At 37.6% G+C, this 17,896-nt stretch overlaps 1 protein-coding gene across 4 annotated transcripts in view; it reads right to left on the reverse strand.

The window, feature by feature from the left end:
- The window catches only part of SEC24D (SEC24 homolog D, COPII coat complex component), a 103,087-nt gene that overhangs the window by 33,056 nt on the left and 52,135 nt on the right, over positions 1-17,896 (reverse strand). For all 4 annotated transcript variants that reach the window (XM_063108006.1, XM_063108007.1, XM_063108004.1 and 1 more), the window contains exons 10-13: positions 15,624-15,739; positions 6,432-6,556; positions 952-1,143; positions 285-378 (exon numbers count right to left, since the gene is read on the reverse strand). In XM_063108006.1, coding sequence (XP_062964076.1) covers positions 285-378; positions 952-1,143; positions 6,432-6,556; positions 15,624-15,739 — 527 coding nt within the window. The remainder of the gene's footprint in view (positions 1-284; positions 379-951; positions 1,144-6,431; positions 6,557-15,623; positions 15,740-17,896) is intronic.

Consider the following 17,896-nt stretch of genomic DNA (forward strand, 5'->3'; position numbering starts at 1 on the left):
ATAGATCATATAAAGTTCATACAAAAGCCAAAGGGAGGAGATAAACTGGAAATCTTGGCAAAATCAGTTGCTCAGATGCTAATAGTGCTGGAATATAAATGCTGGGAGCAATTTGTGGTTTTGGCCATTTCCTCCTGAGATTTGCGTGGAAGTTTGGAATAGCCTCTAGTGACCTACAAGTTTTAATAAAAACTGGATTATCTTTCATAAATAAAACTTCCTGTTTTTTTGGTCTCTTTCTTTTTAAGATTTATTTACTAGCAACTAGAAATGGCTTCTCTCACCTTCAGTGCTTCCATGCCAGCTTGGATGATAGGAGCAAAGACAGTCTCATTTTCATTAGAGTCTGCAAACATCTCTGGAATCTGGTCCAATAAACTATAAGAAATGAGTGAATAAAAGGTTTTAAATGCTTAGCATATTTGGAATAAACTTCAAGAAATAAATCATTGACATTTCCAGCCTAAACACACGTGGTTTTTATTTTATGCTCAATACCTATGGATGAATTTCACAGGCCATTCCTCAGGGAATGATACCCTAGCATGGTTTAGCACCCAAATCTATGATTTGAAGAGAACATTTACAAAATCATGATTCTGTAGACATTTTTCTATTCACAACATTACTGATCTCTTACACCATAATTTCTTGAAACAGTGGCAGCTATCTTTAGCTATTATTACCATCACTGAATACCTTCATCCACATTATTATTTCCTAATGTCTCCCGTGCATTACCTTTCTAGCAAAGAGAAAGGATTGATACGGTTGAGTGTGAGCATAAAAAAATTCTTCCTTTTAGATACTGGTCTATTAAAAAGAGACAGACCTAATATAAATGATACCCTGGCTAAAGACAAAGCAAAACAATGTGTGATTGAGTCAAAACACAATGCAATTAAAAACAGACCAGACTTGTATTTAAATTATAAAACGCTTGATATTTACTTGTGAATTACAGATTGGGATTCTTGACAGTTGACAAGGAAACCATCCAACAAGGGAACAAAGACCTCTCCAACATCAGTCACCACCATCATCTGAGGCTGGGCCAAGTTACTCTTTACATTAAAGAAATGGAGAACTTTGTTATATGTGATAAAACCAACTCGAATTGCAGACGTCTCTTCTTGCTCTTCCCTGTGAGGAAAAGAAAAAGTGTTTGAGGTCCTTTTATAAAATTAGAATGAGAAGGAGGTTTCTATATGGAATCCAGTAAGTGTGCCTTCTACGAAATACATGAAAGACATGTTTAAGATTTTGGCCTTAATTTTCATTACCAGATGTAAACAGTATTGAGTCACAGCAGTTGGAGGTGGGAGTTATTACAAACATAAACAAGTTGATAATGAAAAAATCTTCAAAATTGGGTAAAAAGTAAATCTATTAGGTAAAAAGTAAAATAGATATTATGAAAACATTTGCACATATTTCTTTATTATATTTATTTTCAATCCATAACAAATTAGAAGGTTTTTTGTTATGTTTTTTTTCACATAAACAAGCTAGGCTTGTTACATTCTTTATAAACAAAGCTCTCAGAAGTCACCAGAAGATGAGAGGAACAAATGGAATGTCTGAAGCAAGAGAAGAGAAAGGCACACTCGTATTACCAACAGGACAACTGTTCTTATCAAGCAAGGACTTGCTCCTCCCGTGTGATCCTTTTCTAACATATTCTACAAAACCTCAACAGAAAATGGGCTAGATTTTGAGAACAATATACCATAGAAACATATAGCGTAAATATATAAAATAAGTACAGTTATAAATTGACAATGTAATTCTCATTAGATAACCATGTGTGATGTTCATGGCAAAGCAATAAAAGCTCCAAAACTGTAACAAAATGTAGATTTTTTTTAGGAATTCCAAAATAAGGCCTTAATATTCCTGAAAGTATAAAAGCATGAACATTCTCATTCCAGTGTATAGTAAGTATATTCAGAATTTTGTGGTCTAGATTACATACTTAATGAAGGCATTGTACTGTTTGTCTCTCTCTCTCCCCTAAAACAAAACACCTAGACATTTCTGATACTCTTACTAGTTTTCAATGCTGGATATTATATAGTGCTCAATGGTTAATGAAAGCCTCAAAAGACAGATGCAATTTTCTTTGCCCTTAGATGTCAGTAAAACTTATTTTTCTTGGGGACAACTTTTTTGAAAAGAAACCTGGTTTTCTTGGTTTCTAAATTTTGCACATGGCATGAAGAGTTCCTCAAGTACAAGAGAAAAATAATAGAAATATCTAGATGAAAATATCAAGTTCAAACTGCAGACTTCTGAATTTCTCTGATGTTTCAGCAGAGTATACAGGCTGACAAAGAACTGACTTCAAACCATTTTATTTCTTTACTTCCTTTGCTAATTGAGGGTATTTGTTCTTCACTGTGGCACTGATAAACGCGTGGGCAGTTTAAATAGATTCTCATAATCCCTTCCAGAAGCATTTGGTAAACATTTACATTCTGGACACTTGCAAAACTTTCAGAAAAGGAAATCCCTATCCTTTGTAACTACACATACACAGACACTCATACACACTTCAGTATCCTAAACAGTATGATTTCATACAACTAACCACTACACTATACTGCACCCGTGCCTTTCCCCTTCTCCCCATTTATTAAAGTCTTCCTCTAAGACCAAGTGCAAATCCTTCTTCCTGTCTGAAACCTCCCAGGATGTTACCAACTAGAAGTCATTTCCTCTTCTCAATTCCTGTAAATCGTTCTCATTGGGCTCTTAGCACACGGTGCCTTTTGTTAACATTTCATGAGTCCTTGACTATAAGCTAATAAAGGGCAGGGCCAAGGCTTATGTTCTCTGTCCCCACAGGGTCTAGTATAAAGTGGGGAATTAGAGGTTTTATTGAGGATGATTATCATGACAGTGAAACACTGGATTTAGGATGCCAAGTTAGAGCCCAAATTGATAAGCCAATAGCGGGCATCTCTTTCTAACTCTGGTTTAGTGATACCACCTTGATAGTTTAAAATAAGCCTGGTTAAAGTATTGACACCATGCAATGAGCAAACACTACAAATCAAGGCTTTATTTATTTGAGAGACAGTTTACTATCACATCACTGCTTAAACTCCCAATTCCCAGTAAGCCTTTTAATACATAAGGTAAAAAATGTCCAGCAAATCACGAAGGGCTTTTATTCTCTTTTACTAGTAAATTTGGAGTCAACTAAGGCAAAAGACATAAAAGAAAAACTATAGAGAAGAATCTAGATTGCTATTTCCCACTGGATTTGGACATTTTCAAGCGATGGGAAAAAAGTGTCCTGGAATTCACAGGATTCACTTAACATCTAAATTAACATTTTTTTTTTAAAGTATCTAATCAGAACATCTCACATTATTGCAAAATGTTAGTACTTGTCTCCATGGGAACATATTTTTTTTTTAATTTGTTTCAGAAACAAAAATCTGTCCTAAAATTTTCCTCAACAATATAACTGCCTCATTAAATCATATCTGGAAGAAGATTCTCAGCCTCTCCTTCATATTAATTTTATATAAGTTTTGTGAAGTTACACAAGGGATATCATAAAGACCAATACGTTTTTGTTGTTCTGCTTTGCAATTACCACTTGTCTGAATACTTGTTCCTATCATTTTAATGGAATGAATCTGACAGGGCAACACTGAAGATATTAGCAACTGGATGAGCCAGAAAATTTCAAAATCAAGCATTTTGAACATTTTAGTTACAGCAGCATTAAAAACAAACAAACAAATACACCCAAAAACCCAAAATAACCCCAGAGCTTGATCTGAACAACAGGTGAAACACTGCAATCTTTTCTTAAATCAGAAAAGTCTGGGGACCTTGCAAGGTCAACGATATAAATTCGAAGTTAAACAGTAAGGAACAGGCCTTCCCTGCTCAAAAGATTAGCTAAGACATACACATTCACCACGACCTTAATCAAGACATCAGACAGCACTTTAAAAAGGCTATTTGGCATATTACCTACGTTAGTTAGTACAAAGAAGTATATCAAACTAATGGTAATCTTACCATAAAAAATAAAGTTACACATATATGCACAGCCCAAAATAAATTTCAGTGGAGAAAAAACTAGATTTGTTTGAAAACATAAGGGAAGAAAAGGTAGTTGGCTTTATTAAACACTTTTAAGAGGTAGATTTAAATTTCAGTGGAGAAAAAACTAGATTTGTTTGAAAACATAAGGGAAGAAAAGGTAGTTGGCTTTATTAAACACTTTTAAGAGGTAGATTTGAATGGTGGCACAGAAAAACCAGCAGTACCCTTTTATTTTTCTCTACCATCTTTTGCCTACATCACACATATGCTCCAATGGGATATTAAGTAATGATGACACTGACAGAAAGAGTGTGATTTCATAACTTAAATATCAATAGGTTATAAGCTTCATATCACCACTATGTTGAAAAAGAACAAGGTGTTGGTGAAGTCAACTGTCCAGGAAAACAGGTTAGCCTAATTTGAATCAGTCTGAAGAGAAGGGAAAAGGAGAGAGTCCACTTCCAGAAATTAGAGTACTTTTCTTTCATACTAATCAAGTTCAAAATTCAGATTTGAAATTTAGATAGCTGTGTGAGAGAGTTCTACGGTGAAATACATCCTATTCAACAGAAAATCCATACGTCTCCAGCTTCCCTGAGATCGGGGTAAGAGAAATGAGCATCCCGAGGAGGCTGCAGGCAGCAGATGTGTTCCTATGTCACTGTCTGCCACGGGCTCCCAGCTCATTCCTCATTTTATTAGCACTGCACTCTCCCGAGTGAGCCATGGGCCGGCCCGGAGGTTTCATTCTTCATTTTAGAATTCAGTTTGAAATCACCTCGGTGTTTTTAAACATCCCCACCGCTTTTCCAAACCATCCTCGGGAATATTATGACTTCAGCTTCATAGATACAAACAAAACTACTTCTGGGAGGTCCAGAGTCCATTTGTCTGAGCCTCACATGTGCCAGAGCAACAGTCACATGTGAAAAGAATACAGGGCAGCAGGCACCCAAAAACTCAGGCAGCCCCAAGGGCTAAGGACAACCCTCACCTCCCCAAACACATCCTTTTTCAAAACAAAGATCACTTATGTTCAGAGAGACAGGGAGGAGGTGGAAGATGTGGTCCAGACACTAGGGCACCAACACTTCCCAGCCTGTCTTACCCCCTTCAAACCTGTCTTCCTCACATGAGGGATGGCCTTCTCCCTGTCCCCGAGTCTCTTTACTAGCTGCTACTTTCCCATCCTAAACAACTAGTTTGTACACAGATAATTAAAAAATAGGCATGTTTGATATTAGTTTAGGAGAGGAGATAGGAGAGAAAAGTAAAAGGATGCTGCTAGTTATTCCCTGCCACTTTTCAAATATCTCAAAAGTATTTCTTCAAGCCCAAATACCTTTTTCCCATTATCTTTCAAATCCAGTTGCTTTTTCTCCCACAAAATGTATTTTGGCCTGTGTATGTGTGTAACTTTATATTTTTTATGGTAAGACTGCCATCAATTTGATGTACTTCTTTGTACTAAAGCAGGTAATAGGCCAAATAGCCCTTTTTATTTTTTTTATTTATTTTTTTTTTTTGTCTTTTTCGTGACCGGCACTCAGCCAGTGAGTGCACCGGCCATTCCTATATAGGATCCGAACCCGCGGCGGGAGCGTCGCCGCGCTGCTAGCGCAGCACGCTACCGAGTGCGCCACGGGCTCGGCCCCAAATAGCCCTTTTTAAAGCACAGTCTGAAGTCTTGATTAATATCTAGGGTATGTTCATCTGTTAGCCATTAGAATCAGTTTTCTACCTTTTCTTGTGTGCACTGCTCCTTTGCAATGGCAAGGAAAGTGGTGTCCCTTGTGCTGTTAAGTTACAGGATGGAGAGGCAGTACTGCTGCAAAGGGGTGAGACAGGTATCATAGGGGCTAAAGGAAATTTGGCTAAAATGCTAAATTATGTCACTGACATAAGACAACAGTTCTATTTTCTGGCACCCCTTAGAACCCTCTACGATGCCCAGCAACTATTAGTTTCTACTAGAAAAGCAATGCTTTGAGAAGTAACAGACTTCCAAAGTCTTTTCCACCACACTGTTGGGATTCTCATAATTTATAATGTATTTTGAATGTTTTTTATCAGTTTGTTTCTTTTGCTTTGTAGAACAGATCACCCTGACTTTTTCCGGTTGTTTTTTTGTTGTTATTGTTTGTTTTGGGGTTTTTTTGCTTTGTTTTTTTTTTTTGGCAGCTGGCCAGTACAGGGCCTTCTGACTTTTTAAGGATTCAGAAGAGTGTCTGATTTATAACTAATTACCCTATGTCCTCATTAGCAAAAAATATCAACTGCTCACTCAGCACTTGTTTTATGGCCAATAAATTAATTCAGCAATATTGTATAAGTTATAAAAAGAATGGCAGTGCCCTTACTTTGGAAGGTTTTCCAGCATGGTCTTCAGTTCTTCACATATAAGCTTGACAAGTCCATTCTTTATGTTACTATACGAAACATCAATCATGAAGATAAAGGCTGGTGGGTTGGGAGGCTTATTATTCTATAGAAAAGCAAACACATCACATAAATGGATATAATTATTAAGTAAATACATTTCATAATCAAATTTAAACACATTAGAAACCCTTGAAGGTCATCAGATGTTTCATTTAATATTCAGGATATAAGATCTGTGGAATTAAATCATTTTCTAGAACATGATTGATGCTATAAAAAAAGATAAAAGAAGCTTTATTTTCCAGGGTATGACCTGGGTCCCACATTGAATTAGACAATGCTATAATATCTAGCAGAGGAGGTTCACTTTTGCAAAGAAAGACTTCATTACAACAATTGCTGAAGGAGGAATACAGAATTGTGACCAGCCTTGCCTATAACACTCTGCCTTATAGGACAAAATGAGTTTGGAACCCTGACAAATTATTCTAAAAAAGAGTACATATGATAATTAGTGTTTGCTTTTGAAACTGTAATAAAACTACATTAACTTGGATGTCACTATTTCCAAATTTCTTCTTTTACCAGCTCTTCCACAGTTTTAAAGATATGAAATTGTATATGAAAATATAACTCTACTTTTAAAAGAATGTACCATATTGTTAAATACTTACCTAATTTCTTACATATTTATGGTAAAAATGGAATGTTAGGCCTTTTCTCTATTTAAAACAATCAGTATAACATAAAGCAGCTGCTATGAAAATATTTTCGAGCTGTTGGTCCCTTTACTGGCTGGTGTTCAAACAGCTCTTAGGAAGTGATCCTTCAGTTGGGTCTTACAAAATATTTATAAAAGAGAGCTGCAGGCAAACAACTTTAGTAACCTACACTAGAGAATAAAGAGTTAAGACCAATTTAATTTTTAACCTTATGATAAATCAGGAAAATGTTCTAAAATAAAACTGTATTTTAGTTATTATAAAATTAGATATTTTTATAAATTATCTAAGTGATTTATTCTGTATCCACTATAAGGCTAGACATAATATTGTTCTAGTAAAAGTCCTTCATTTTAAATTTTTAAAAATTACAGGATTTAAAAATAATCAACCTGAAAACCATACATCCAAAATCAGACCAAGGAAGAAATGAAGAAACTCTACTGCTGTCTATGTGAGTAATTTTTTATTGCAAATCATTCCTGATTTCTGCCTAATCTAATTCACACCATAGACTTACGCTGATTTATACTGGATGAAAACAACAAGTATTTCCATTAATTAAACCAAAGCCCCTTTGTGACAGATCCAAATGTGCCTTACCATTCTCATATTCTCTCTTTAGTTCATCATTACCAGTTCCCCACTGAATGTTTTCCATATCTTCAACCTGCACATTTCTACAGGAACACTTTACTGCAGCTTGTTTTCTACGTAAGCAAAATTAATTCATCATCCTCCTAAATCACATTCTCTTCCAATTTCTCTATCAATAACAACACTACATGCCAACTCAATAGCTTGAAAATATGAAATTAGATATGACTGTTTCTTTTCCTTCTATCACTGAGTCCCATTGTTTTTCCTCTCAAAATAACTCTTCTTTTAAGGAATTTATTTTTTAATTGAAATGTATTGATTGTATATATTTATCGGATACAGTTATATTTCAATACACAGATACAATGTGTAATGATCGAATCGGGGTAGTTAGCAAATTCATCATCACAAATATTTATCGTTTTTGTGATGAGAACATCTGAGCTCCTCTCTTCTAGCCATTTGAGAACATACAAAAAATTATTGTTAGTTATAATGCCAAGCATTACTGTTCACCACCAAAACTTATTTTTCCTACCTAGCTGTAATTTTGCATCCATTAACCAACCTGTCACTATCCCATCTCCCTCCTCCCTTTCCCAGCCTCTAGTAACCACAATTTTTTCAAAAAGTTGAACTTTTACAAAACGATTTTCACGATGCTATACCCCATTGCTACTCTTAACTCTCCAGAGGCTTGTCATCTTGTGCCTAGAAAAGTGCAATGGCTTCATAAGCTTATTTAATCTATTACTCTACCCATTCGGTGCAGTTTGTTATGCCCAGCCAAGCTTAATATGTACATACTCTATAAGAATCTAGTTTTCTGTGCCACCTTATGAAAACTGCTGTAACTACAGCAACTTGAAATAAAATCCAGCTCTCATCCTAGATCCTCCTATCTCTGCAACTTTAGGCATGGCAGACCACTTTTGCTGTCTTAGCTGCCACACCGCAGCATCACTTCTCCCATTTTTCTGACTGCTGCATCTGTTTTTCATTTTATGATCTTTCTTCGAAGTACACCCTCTTCTCTCCCCTCACCACATGATCCATCACAGAAATCATAATCATTAACTCAGTTTTAGCCAGCATCTCTGTATAGGTGACCCTTCAATTTCTCTCTCATCATGATCTCTTTTCTGAGCTGCAAACCAGCATCTGAATTAACTACAGAATAGCATACCTCCACAGAAAGTTCCTGCCAGCACTTTAGATTCAAAATTTTTAAAGTTATGAAAACATTTCTCCCACTGTATCGGTCCTCCCTCTAAGGAGCTTACAAAAAAGCCCTCTAAACTCTGGGCTTGAAATCTCACTCTTTCCATGAGATTGTCCATCTTACTTACCATCCACCTCCAGTTAATTGCGAGGCCCTTTGTGGCTCTTCCGGTTTCAGCAGTCTAGTTTAAACTCTCGTTTTCTCTTTTTTTTATTACTTTTAATTGTGGTAAAATAAACACAACATATAAATGACCATCCTAACCATTTTAAGTGTGTAGTTCAGTGGCATTAAGCACATCCACACTGCTCTGCAACCACCACCATCATCCATCTCCAGAACTCTTTTCTTTTTTGATTTTATCATTCTTCTCTCAGTAATTAATAGATTAAGTAGACAAAATTCTGGTACAATATGAAAGATCTGAACAACCCAGTAACACATTTTAACAAGAACATTGCACCCACGATTACATACGACACATGTTTTTCAAACACATATGGTATATTGACCATGGTAATTGGCTACAAACTAGGCCATAGAATAAGTCTCAACGTTTTGTTCTAAGTTTGATATTGCACGTTTTGTTCTCTCACTACAATGCAACTGAGTTAGGATTTCTTTATTTTATTTTTCTATTTTATTTTTAAAGAAAATGTAATTTTATTAATATTATTTTTTTTACATTCTAGGATGTTGCTGCAGAGCAGTTGGGAGGGAGGGGGAGAGGGGAAAGGGGAAGGAAATGGGATGGAAGAAGGACGAAGGAGGAGGGGAACGATTGAGGCTGTCGCACCCTCCTCATTCCCACAGGGGAGAGTGGGGGACTTCGAGCAGTGGCTTGGTCATTGCCAGGCTGGGTGCAGATGTCAGGGGGGTGCGGCAAAAGCCCTCACCCCTTACCACCCCAGTTCGGAAACCCAAGGCCCTTCTTGCTGCGGCTGGGTGGTCATCCCTGGGCTGACTGCATGTGTCGGGGTGGTATGGCTGAGGCTCTTGGGCCCCCCACCTCCCTGGCCCAGGAGAGCCCAGGGCACTTCCTGAGTGGCTTGGTGGTTACTGCTGGGTGGTTGCATGTGTCAGAGGGGTGTGGCCAAGGCCCAAGGTACCCCATGTCCGATCAAGGGAGAGCCCAGAACATTCCCTGCGGCAGCTCAGTTGTCATCACTGGACTGGCTGTGCATGGGGAGAAGGCGTGGCCAAGGCCCAAGGCCCTGCCTAGAGAGAGCCTGGGATGCTTCCTGCAGCAGCTCAGTGGTTGCCACTGGAGTGGTTGCGTGTGTCGAGGGGGTGTGGCCGAGGCCCTTGTCCCCCACCCTTGGGACTCATTGAAGGTGTCAGAGGGCATGGCTGAGGCCCCCAGCCCTCCCCCCTTTTTTTGGTAGCTCAGGGGACTTCAGGTCCTTCTAGGTGTTAAAGGTGTTCTTTGGTGAAATGAGACCTTTACTAGTTAATATCAAACTTTGTCTCTGGTTACGGGTACTTTGTTTTTTCTTTCAGTTCTGTGTTGGATTATTTGCTGTTCCCATCATTTAAACTCTGCACTTGAACTAATTTATTGTCCTTTGCTTACTTCTAAAATGGGAGAAATTCCTGTGGGGCCCAGCACTTGAGCTGTGTGGTTTAGCTAAATTGCTGCTTTGCTGCTAATTCCTTACGGAAGGCTTTTTGTTCAGCTCAGGTTTTAATGGCTGACTTTATAGGTACTTCTGGATCTAGTAAAATCCAGTGCACCTGGGTTGTGTAGAAACTCTGGTCTGGGCCTGAGTCGTTTCATCAAACTGCACCCCATGCAATTCTATATTCCTGACCAGTCTCCTCTGAGTGGTTCTGCACTGACTGGGGGGCAGATCAGCTGTCCTTGCTGTGCCCCAGTGTTCCCCTGATGGGCCCATCTCCTCAACTGCCCATGTTCCAAACACTTCCCATGGGGCAGGCCATGAACTGGTTCCTTGCGATGACTCACCGGCCTCTGAGTGGCTCCTTTTTTTCAGTTGTTGTGGTTCCTTACTCCTATGTGGGTCCACGGGAACCCTATTAGTGGTCTTGCTGGCCTGGGGGCCACCAAGGCCTTCTCCTCTGACACCTCCAAGCAACTTCATCTGAAGGGCACAGCTGCAGCTTTTGCCAGCTCCTTCTCTATGCTCCATGCTCTTAGCAGCTCCAGTCTGGAAGTGGCCAGGGCTCAAAATGGTCAGAGCAGTTTTTCCTTTCTCTCATTGTGGCTTCTCCCACCTTCATGTACTCCATAGGTCTCTCTTCCTCTCCCCCTGAGCTCTAGGGTCCCAGCTTGACTGTTGTTGCTTTTTTATAATTGTAAATTGGTTGATTTGTGGGAGAGAGTAATGCTGGTGACCGTCTATTCTGCCATCTTGACCGGAAGTCTTCCAGAACTCTTTTTATCTTGCAAAACTGAAACTCTGTCCATTAAACAACTTTCTATTCCCCGTCTCAAGCACCTGGCAACCACCTTCTGCTTTCTGTCTCCATTAATTTCACATTCTAGGTACCCGATATAAATAGAATCATAAAACATTTATCTCTCTTGTGGCTGGCTTACATTACTTAGCATAATATCCTCAACATTCATTCATGCTGTAGCATGTGTCAGAATTTCCTTCTGTGTTAAGGCCAAAAAATATTCCACTGTATGTATATACTACATTTTGTTTATCCATTCATCCATCAATGGACCCTTGGTTGATTCCACCTTTTGGTTATCATGAATAATGCTATTATGAACATGGGTGTACAAATATCCTCTTGAAACTCCACTTTCAATTGTTTGGGGTATATACCCAGAAGTTAAATGGTAATTCTATTTTCAATTTTGGGGGGAATTGCCATGCTGCCCTCATTTTCTCTTACTTGGACTACTACATTATTTTCTAATGCACCCTTTCCTCCAATTTCTCTCCTCTCATTATAGAGACTTCTGTTAGAAAAAACTGTCCAAGGAACAAAACAGATTACAATGCTATCTTCTCTGAGAAAAGGAATTTTACTGAATCCTCAGAGTCTGGCACAGAGCACGGCACCCAAAAGAGTGTTCATTAACTATTGATAGACTGAGTGAATGAACCCATGGATGGACGGATGAAAACAACTCCCTCCTTCCTTTTAATTTACTTTTAACTCATGGCCTACTGAATTAACATAAGTTCCTCAATGGCCTGGCATTCAAGACGCACCATAATACTCATATAAAAAACACGTATAAAAATGTAAGAGATCAAAGATGTGATGCTAGACCCAATGGAAAATAAAAAGATAGACTGTATTTTAAAACAATTTCCCAGCTTTACTTCCCATTATTCCCAAAATATATTCTCCCAACAATTTAAGAGGTTGCCATTTTCAAAACATCTCCTGTCAAGAAGTCACAGCCCAGTGGGCGTGCGCCAAGAATTTGGCCAGAAAAGTGTTTTGTTTGGCATAATGTTTTTAAAAATATTTGAATCTGAACATGTTCTGGGGGAAGGGGGAATATACTCTCCAATTATCCTAGTCCCCACACTAGGTTCACATCACTCATCTACAATGCCTGCCTAGCCTCTGAAGAAATCAGAGTAAGCTGTTAACACACCTTTGAGAAACTGTCCCTGCTCACTGTTCAGTTTCTCCTTTCCATTCCTGTATGTGGATTCTCTGCTCATGGTTTAGCCAGCTCACGTGTGACTTCCTATCTGAAGCCTTCCTGATCCTTTTTTCTTATGGCACTCTGATAATTCTACTCTTACATCATTTATCATAATTATGCACATTTCTTATGAGGCCTGTACATGGTAAGTACCTTCAGAGCAGGTTTATCATCTTGCTAATTTTGGTATCACAGCATATAGACACATGCATTGATGTTAGGCATCCAATAAATGTCAAAGTAAATTAAAATTAAGTTAAATGACATTTTATTCAGAAAAGAGATGCTGATTTGGAAAAAGATTTTACAGTTTAGGTACAGCTTATATGCAGCTTTATTCCATAAACTTATAAATGATAAACTCTCAATTATGTGACAGAGTTGAGGTCTTTTTTCCCAGAGGAACTTCATGGTAATTTTGTCAACACTTGTCTACATATCCACAGTGTAATGGTAGAGAACAGGGGTTCTGTAGCCACACACACATGGTTTTCAGTCTGTTTCCATCAATTTCTAGATGTATGGCCTGAGGCCAGTACGTAAGCTCTCTAAGCCTCAGTTGCCTTATATGATGGTGGTATTCATGGCATGTTCACTGGGAGAACTAAATGACACAGTACATAGAAAGCATTTAGCATACAGGCTGACACGTAATCAATATTCAAGAAATGTTAATTTTATTATCAAAAATTTACCTTAAGATAAACTAAAATGAGATTTCATAATTCTCCTTTCATGTGCATGGTGTTAATACATGTACAAATTAAATAAGCTCTATTTCACTGTCCAAATCCTGAAGCCAACTCATTATTATACTTTATTTACATTTCAAATTATAATTAAACTTAAAGGTATTTACAGCCTATTTATTATGAACCATAGTTGGACTAATAAAAGATTAAGCTTACAAAAAATCCTTCAAAATGTACAATTTTTACTTGATTCCTCGCCTGCTGGGTGAGATTTCCCATCAATTAGACTTCTGGAGTATTTCCAGATAACAGGGTTTGAAGATACTAAGACTTTTGTTCCCAGAAACAGATTTGACTCTCTGCCTAAGTTTCTACTAAAAAAGCATAAAATCAAGATAACACAGTCTTTTTGGCAGAGAAGTGGAAACTTAGAGCATGGTTAGATTTATACTGTGGTTGCAAAGATCAGTGAATAAATTTCCCATCACTAGTTACAATTTATTGCATTTAATTAGAACATCAAATGTTTATGTTTTGCCTAATGATTCTTCTTCAGTCCAACAGCAGGAAGGAACAAATAAACCATCCAAAAGTAATTGCACTTGAGGACATGCTTCTTGCCTGAAATAAAGCACTTGGACCAAAAATGTTCTTATATTTCCCCAAATACGTTACAACATTTTAAACTAATAAAGCATTAACTTTTCTTTAATAGCAGTTCTATGTAATGTAGTGCAAAACAATCATATAAAACACTAAAATAAATGCAATGACTTTTGTTAATTGAAAAAAAATTTAAAGATTCAGCCAACTGAAAAAACTTCTGGTTAGGAAAAATGTTGTTTGTTATCTCAATACATGGACTGATCTCCTAGCACATATACCTGAAAGAAATCGGTGAGTCAAAGGCTGTTTTCTGGGAATTGGGCATTAGTGGATATTCATTTTTGAGGCGGAGGTAAAGATATAAAGTCAGAGTGACCCTGTTTTTTCAAGTCTACACATGGTGCTTCAGATATTAGCTGAAATCTGAACTGATACCCAAGAATATGTGATTTTCAAGTCACTGGAGAATTTTAAAGCCCTGCAAGATACCCATGGTGATGTTACTATCACTGTGACATTGCAGAAGGGAAATGGCCAGTCCTGGGAATAATAACACACCTGCAAATTCATTCATTCATTCATTCATTCATTCCACATACATTGGTCAACCCTGTGCCAGCCACAGTGGTTAAATGTCATCAAGATGACTAGAACAAGATTGGGGCCCCCAAGAATTTCAGAGTCAATGAAGAGGGCAGACACACAATAAGATTTATCAGCACCGCACTCTACCGAGTGAGCCACGGGCCGGCCCTCAAGATTTAAATTCCATGAAAATATCTGCTAAAACAGAAATAGACCAAATTCTATGAAAAACAGCAGTTGTTGTAAATTACTACCACAATGAAGACAAAGACAGTTGCACATGCACAATAAAATTTCACCAGGCATTACAGAGTAAGTAGGAGTTTGCGGTTGGAATATGAATAGATGTGACAGGAGAACGGAAAGATATTCTGGTCAAAAGAACGTCTTACATAAAAGATGGAGTTGTCAAAGGGACTGCTGAGTTCAGAGTATATGGTGAGAGTTTTGTACAACTGAAGATATAGCAGAGGTGACAGTTTGGGGTCCAACAGTCAAAGGCATAATAAGGAAAAATAAAATTGTTGAACTTAATTTTTTAGAAAAGAAGCAACCATTAGAGATTTGTTAAAAGGTCTTGAGGGGAGTCTCAGAGTTACATTTCAGAGCAAGGAAACAGAGGCTAGAAGCCCAGGCTGCTGACAAGGTCTAAGGGAGATTCTGAGAGCCTGAACCATTGTGATAGCAACTGGAGTCAAGAAGAGAGGCACAGAAATATGCCAATAGTTCTACTGACCATACTGGTTTAGTTTTTGCCTTGGAAGGAAAGTTTTTCTGAGATTACTGATAAAACAAGTAAGGCATCATGAAACTGTTGCATTAAGAACCCAGTATATTCTATCTGGCAAGGACATAAAAATTATTATTTCCTATTTCTAGCACTACATTTCAGTTTTTAAAAGTGATCACTCCAGTGATTGGTTTGGCAACTGAATGATGTTAATGACTTAGAAGGCTGAATCTGTATCTTAGGCATTTCTGCGTCTTCATGGCACCATCAAAATGCTTTGTTTGTGAATCAAGAGTTAGTTCTTTACATATGTAAGTTATTCACTTAAACTTGACACCAATGTATAAACACTTGAAGTCCTGGGAACACTTACTCTGCAGTAATCCAAAGTAGCAACATATTCATAAGATCCTAGTGATAACTCTGGCTTCTCATAGTGGTCCAGTCTTCTTCCCATGTGGTCCAGATGTTGGAAATAAAATGGTGGAACTAATGAAAACAAAACAGGAAAGGAAATCTTTTGTTTTCATAAACACAGACAATTTAATAAGTTCTCAAAATTTATTATGGGAAGAAAGGAGTTAGTATAAGAAAAATAGTATTTTAAAGCTGGAATGTAGTATATTCTAAATATCCACTATTTTAAACACACGTCTTGGAAAGTATGAGGTTTTCTAAAAAAACCCTCTTGACCGTTCTACAAGTTACTGATGACAAAGAATATTTATTATTTAGACCATCCTAAAGAAAAAGGGGATAAAATTACTTGTTTTTAAGTTGTCATGACATACATGTAATTGTCCCTATTTAATAACCTCTCTTTAAAAGAATTCAGATTTTTCTAACTATTTGAATTTTCAATATACCTAACAGAATTAAACATAGTTAATTTGGACTATCTATTAACTACAGTATTTATTATGGTTTAATTAAGAGATGTCTTTAGCTATGGGGAGTTCGCATGGTAATCATTTAATGCTGGGGCTTAAGAGTGGAGAAGATTACTGTATTAGGGAAAGACTACACCACTAGATCTCAGCTGAGGAACTCTAATTTGATTCAAATGTCTAAGAAGGTTAGTGCTGGCAAAGACCTGGACATCTTCCAACAGCACAGGGAACACTTATGAGTCACATACTGAACACTTGGACAAATATGGCCTGGCATCTCTGTGAAAATGAACTCCTGTTGCCTTGAGATTAATAAGGCTGACTATTAAACCAGTGCCAACAGAAGCAGTTAGAAAAACTAGCAATGCTCTGGTTTTAAGCATTTGTAAAGAACAATATTTCCATTTGTAAAAACCACAGGAGTAATGCCTTTTGTTTTTAAACCAACAACTCAGTATTTGTTGTCTTTAAGTGTGAAACTGACATGAGGATTACAACAGGACTGTTTTCTTAAGTTGGACTTCAAAAGTAATCACCGAGGCTTGATTTTTTCTTTATTATTACCACATCATGGCCATTTCTTTTAAAATAAGTTTTATAAGATTCATATGTACATATGGATCTCTGAATTTGGAAAATTCAGTGTCTGGAAGAGATAACAGAAGTGAAAACTGACATTCGCAGCTGAAGTAAGTAAACTTTGAGAGCCATAAACTGCTATTTTATTTCCTTGAGGTGATATGGACTATGCTGTGTTGGCTGTCTTAAGATGTATGGTGTAGTAATTCCAACACAGTGTAACCTATAATTCATTCACATTCACATATCAACATGATATAGGTAAATTTTTTCCCTTTAAAATTAATTTTATATTTGTTAGCATTTAATAATAGCTGTCATCTTTTATAAGCCAAAATTCAGGTCACACCATAAATTATGCACCATCATGAGCTCCCTGTCTTCCTAAATGCCTTCTGACCTCACATGCTTCCACTGGGGAATCTCTGGACACTTTGTGGAGAAATAAGAGCAGAACCACATCACCAAGCCTGCTGGATTCTCTTTAACACAGACAAACCTCTGTCTTCATTAAACCTAAATGAAGAATTCAGGTGTCAATCTAAGGGAATTCTAAGGGAGTCTGGCTTCATTGTAGGGACAAATATTTGACCCTACTGGAAAATAAACATGGCAGCCTCCTAGGAGTAGATACCCAAGAGAACAAAATCTGATGTGTGGAGATACAAGAATTCTGAGTGACTTTTCTCTACTAGGAAGTGGCTGGGCCATTTTTTAGACCCTGAGCTGACGCTCCAGGTGTGAGGCCAGGGATTAACAGCAAATTGAAGAGCCTTGATACTCTATGTGCTGAATAATTTATGATCACCTTCCTAAGAAAGATGAGGGTTTGGATCAGGACACTGAGGAGATGGTGGTCTTGGTGAAGGAATTTATCCAAATGCTTCAAGAGAGGCCTCTGCCTTCTCATGACTTTTTACCTCCAAACTAAAGCACAGAGAAGTGAATTGTCACAGAGTTTCTGAAATTTCAGGTCCCAAGACTGAGTGATAGCCAGGATGAAAGATGGAATAAGATCTTTCCTAGAAAGAGAAGTAAGAGTTAAGAAATAACAAAATCTGGTTTCCCTGGGATATCCAATTCGCACTGAGTAGATGCCACAGTTGGCAAAAGGAGAGAGACATCCCAAGAGCCCATATCATTCTTTGAAAAGAGGCTAGAAACCAATGATTCAACT

Source organism: Cynocephalus volans, chromosome 9 (genome assembly GCF_027409185.1).
Source record: "Cynocephalus volans isolate mCynVol1 chromosome 9, mCynVol1.pri, whole genome shotgun sequence".
Classification (NCBI taxonomy): Eukaryota; Metazoa; Chordata; class Mammalia; order Dermoptera; family Cynocephalidae; genus Cynocephalus; species Cynocephalus volans.